The sequence below is a fragment of the Trypanosoma cruzi genome, genomic scaffold (assembly GCF_000209065.1).
Source record: "Trypanosoma cruzi strain CL Brener 1047053516527 genomic scaffold, whole genome shotgun sequence".
Taxonomy (NCBI): domain Eukaryota; phylum Euglenozoa; class Kinetoplastea; order Trypanosomatida; family Trypanosomatidae; genus Trypanosoma; species Trypanosoma cruzi.
The window spans coordinates 1,900-5,692 of record NW_001849075.1 but is presented as its reverse complement, the minus strand read 5'-3'; the positions used below and the strand labels follow the sequence as shown (position 1 = coordinate 5,692).

Below are 3,793 nucleotides of genomic sequence, written 5' to 3'. Positions count from 1 at the left end.
TGCGCGCTGGAACCGTTTGTGTGTTTTTAAGCATTTGTTTTGCTTTATTTTAATTGCTGGTTTGCAGGGCGTTGTGCGTTTTTTTTGTTTTTTACCTTTTTTACTGATTCCATATGTCTTATGGTGTTTGAGCTGCTGTTGCGGTGGTGTGTGACTCTCATTGCTGGATGGGACGGTGCGTGGTTGTGTCTTTTGCTTTCACTCTGCGTTGACGGGGAGTTAGTTTGTGCTGAAGGCTGCACGCAAGTGACAGGAGTGATGGCGATGATGATGGCTGGCCGTGTGCTGCTGGTGTGTGCCCTCTGCGTGCTGTGGTGCGGTGCTTCGGTGGTGTTGTCGGCGGCCGGTGGTTTTACTAGTGACAGAAGTGATACGGCAGAGAATATGGTTTTACTTTGGTATCCTGAAACTAATAAGACATGCAAGGAAAACAGTACGAAGGGAGGAATTTTGGATGAGTCAGCGTTTAAGAGCTGTATGCATAAATCGATGAAGGAGATTTGTGAAGTTTATTATAATATGGCGTCGACTGATTCTGATGACCCTGAAGCCGAGGAGATTTGCAAGAAGTACACTGGCGATCCAGTTGAGGCCGCAGAATCCTCAACACCGCAAGACAAACTGTCGCCTGGTGCGGAAACACCGGTGGCAGCACCAACTCCAGAAACATCGAAGGGCGGTGCAGCAGAAATGGGATCAACACCGGGAATACCAGCGGGTGATTCACCAGCAAATCCAACAGAAGGGTCACAATCAACCTCAGATGCCAACGATACTGCAAATAGTGAAGCTGAAAAGGGCATTACAGAGGTGATGCCGAAGAATGCACCGGAATCCAACGCCACGGGGAAAGAAGAAGAGAAAAGAAATGAAAGGAATCACAATAACACGAAGACAACACCACTCGACGCCGATGCAATGCAACGTATCACGTCGAGTGCAGACAGTGACAGCAGCACCGCGGTCTCCCACGCCACCTCCCCTCTTTTGCCTCCTCTTCTTCTTGTTGTTGCGTGTGCGGCTGCTGCTGCGGTGGTGGCCGCGTGAGAGTGAGTGAGAGAGCCGTGCACCGCCCGCACACACACTCGTCTTTCACTCTCTGTGTGTGTCCCCTTGCATGGACTCTCGCCCTCACCTCACCCCACGAGGCACACACATAATGTGCCCATTGTATATATTGCATGCACACCCATGCAGGCCCGTTGGTGCTCTCTTTTGCACGAGACGCACCGCTGCCGTTCTGCCTGGCTGCATGGGCGGAGCACCGTAACTGTTTCTGTTTTGTTTTTATTGCATTGAGTGGGCGACCTCTCTCTCTCTCTCTCCCTGTTGGGCTTTACGGGAGCAATGAGAGTGTGTGCGCTGGTCGTCCCACGCTTCGTTTTTTCTTTTTTGTTTTTTTCATTGTTTTACTTGTGTTGTGGTTGAGTGCGTCCATCACGCTTTTGTGATCGGCGGTTTGCTTTGACTGTGGACGCCTGAATTTGTCTTATTGTTTCCATATTGTTTTCATCCTGTTAAGGAAGTGTCAGCTACTCGTATCCTTCTAAAGCCGCCACGCTCTTTCCTCCAAATACGCCATGCGTCAGTTGGTCCATGGCACCCCACAGTTGACTGCAGCGCTGCTGGTGCTGTTTGTGATGATGCCTGCGGTGTGATTGCTAGCGGATGCTTTGCTGCTACTCTGACGTATACTTGCGTCTTTGATTGTGTGGGGCGTCCGACGGCGCGTGGGCGTCTCTGGTGATAGTGAGGCACGTGCGTCCCAAAGCGTCGGATGCGTCGCAGGTGCACAGCGCCGTTTGGAATATCCGGTGGGTGTCTTTCCTCGTGAAGGCGTCCACAACGGCCCCGGATGACAGCAGGAGGCACTGCGGCGTCACTTGGTGTTGCACAGCGAATTTATTGGACGATGCCTTTGATTTGTGTCTCTTGGGGTTTTAGTGGGAGAATGCGGGAGGTTGAGGGCATTAGGACTGAATTCATTTGAGTGGCTGCGTTCCATTGACTTGCGGCCAGTCGTGGCACTCTTTTGGGGTTTGGCAGCCCGTCTCTTTTGTTTACTTCCCACCACACCACGTGGATAACACTGATCCGAATAACACTTGTCTGAGTGCGTGTGAGCTGCTGCCGTGCGTGGTGCGTGGAATATTTGATTGTGTGGGGAGGTGCATGGAGTGACGAATACTTCTGTTTGGCGTGTCGCGGTGTGTCGGAATGGTGTTCGGATGACATGTGAGGGGTGTCGCTTGTGATTTGTGTGTCTTCTCTGGTGGAGCCGACATGTGTGCGGGGATTGTGGAATTGCTGGCTGGCAGCTCCACGTCACTTTTCGGCATTCCTGGATGTGCTGAGGAATGACGGCTGGCGCCCAGCGTGTTGGTGCTGCTGGTGGGAATAAGTGCATCGGGAATAGGCCACTTTCTCTTTCCGTGATGGAGCCGATGAACTGGCACGAGGGCACCGGCTGCAGGCTGCCTGCCGGCACGTGTGAGCAGCGGGTCCATGCACACACCGACGCTCATCGCAAGAGCTTGTGCGATCACAGTGGCCTTTTGTGGCGTGCTTTTATGGGCGTCAGCCCATCGGAGAATGTGTGAAGCAAACGGCTGACTGCACACGGGGAAAATAAGTGCGTGCACTGTGCCGTGTTTCAGCGTCGATGGCAGGGCGGCAGGAAGCCCGTGCTGGCAACCGAGATGTTTGCGTCGCGAGGGATGTCGGTGTTGATTTTGTATCGTCGAGGGGGAAATGATTTTGCTGCTGCCCGTGTGTGTGGCCACTCCGGCAGAGGGCGGACACAAAGGGAGGGATGCAGGCGCTGCGTGTGTGTGTGTGCAGGTGCCATGCAACAACGTCACAACAAACATGCTGCGACTCGGTGACCCTCACATCGTTGTGGTCCTCACGAGCAGCCGAGGCACGGCCCACATCGATGCACTTAGTGGACGGAGTGAGGCATCTTTTGAGGCGCTGCAGGGAACAGGATGTGTTGACGCAGCCACGACGTGCATGGAGTGTCACGATGGCACAGTCAGCTGTGGCTGGTGGAATGTTTACTTCTTGGAGGCAACAGAGAGAGAGAGGAAGAGAGCTGCTCCTGCTGCTGGCGTCGTTGCTGCCTCTTGTGGCCTCCCATGCCGATTATTGTCTGTCCGCCGATCATGGGTGGTGTGCCTCCACTAGTGACGTCGTCTGCAGGCATTTCACAGCACCAGTGAAACACACATCACGTCGCATGCTTTGGCTGTGGATGTGGTGTCGTGAGTGCAGCCGGCATTATTTTGCCCGACTCCTTTTCACTGCTTTGCGACAAGTAGATGCGTCGCCGCCCGAGCCATTCACTGCAGCTCCGTGTGTTGTACTGCCAGCACAAGACTCTCCTGTTGTGTGTCGCCTGGCTGACAGTCAAACACCTCTGCGTTGGGGCATGCAAGGATGTGGACTGCCGCTCACGGTGTTGGGCACCGCTGTTTGGATGCGGCGGCCACACGAGCGGATGTATTGTGGCACAATCAAATGCGTGAAATACGCGGAATCACAGCGGCTGCAATAATATCAACGGTGTGGCACCACGGAATATGTGAAAGAGGGTGATGCATGATGAATCACAGTGGGCGGCATGCGAGGGAAGTGCACCGCGACAGAGCGTCACCCCGCCCTCAGCCTGCAGGGGAATGTGCACCCAGAAGAATATATGGACGAGACGCCACCAAACACACATGCCCTTCCATGCACCAATAAATAGGAGCGAAGGTGCGTCCTGGTGTGTGGGAGTCCACTCACATATTTT

The 3,793-nt window shown here is 53.9% G+C and overlaps 2 protein-coding genes across 2 annotated transcripts, besides 2 other annotated features; both read left to right on the top strand.

Moving 5' to 3' along the window:
* Window positions 1-867: a sequence feature (heterozygous, non-Esmeraldo-like haplotype).
* Window positions 259-1,047, top strand: Tc00.1047053416605.10 (mucin-associated surface protein (MASP), putative; the record flags this gene model as incomplete). The annotated part of the gene is made up of 1 exon (XM_799240.1): window positions 259-1,047. One exon carries the CDS (start codon window positions 259-261, stop codon window positions 1,045-1,047), a length of 789 nt encoding a protein of 262 aa, XP_804333.1.
* Window positions 868-3,793: part of a sequence feature (areas not merged during assembly with more than two copies in the genome that could not be assigned to a particular haplotype) that runs on past the window's edge.
* Tc00.1047053416605.15 (uncharacterized protein) lies at window positions 2,813-3,556 on the top strand (the record flags this gene model as incomplete). Its single annotated transcript, XM_799242.1, has 1 exon — window positions 2,813-3,556. The coding sequence occupies one exon, from the start codon at window positions 2,813-2,815 to the stop codon at window positions 3,554-3,556; it is 744 nt and encodes a 247-aa protein (XP_804335.1).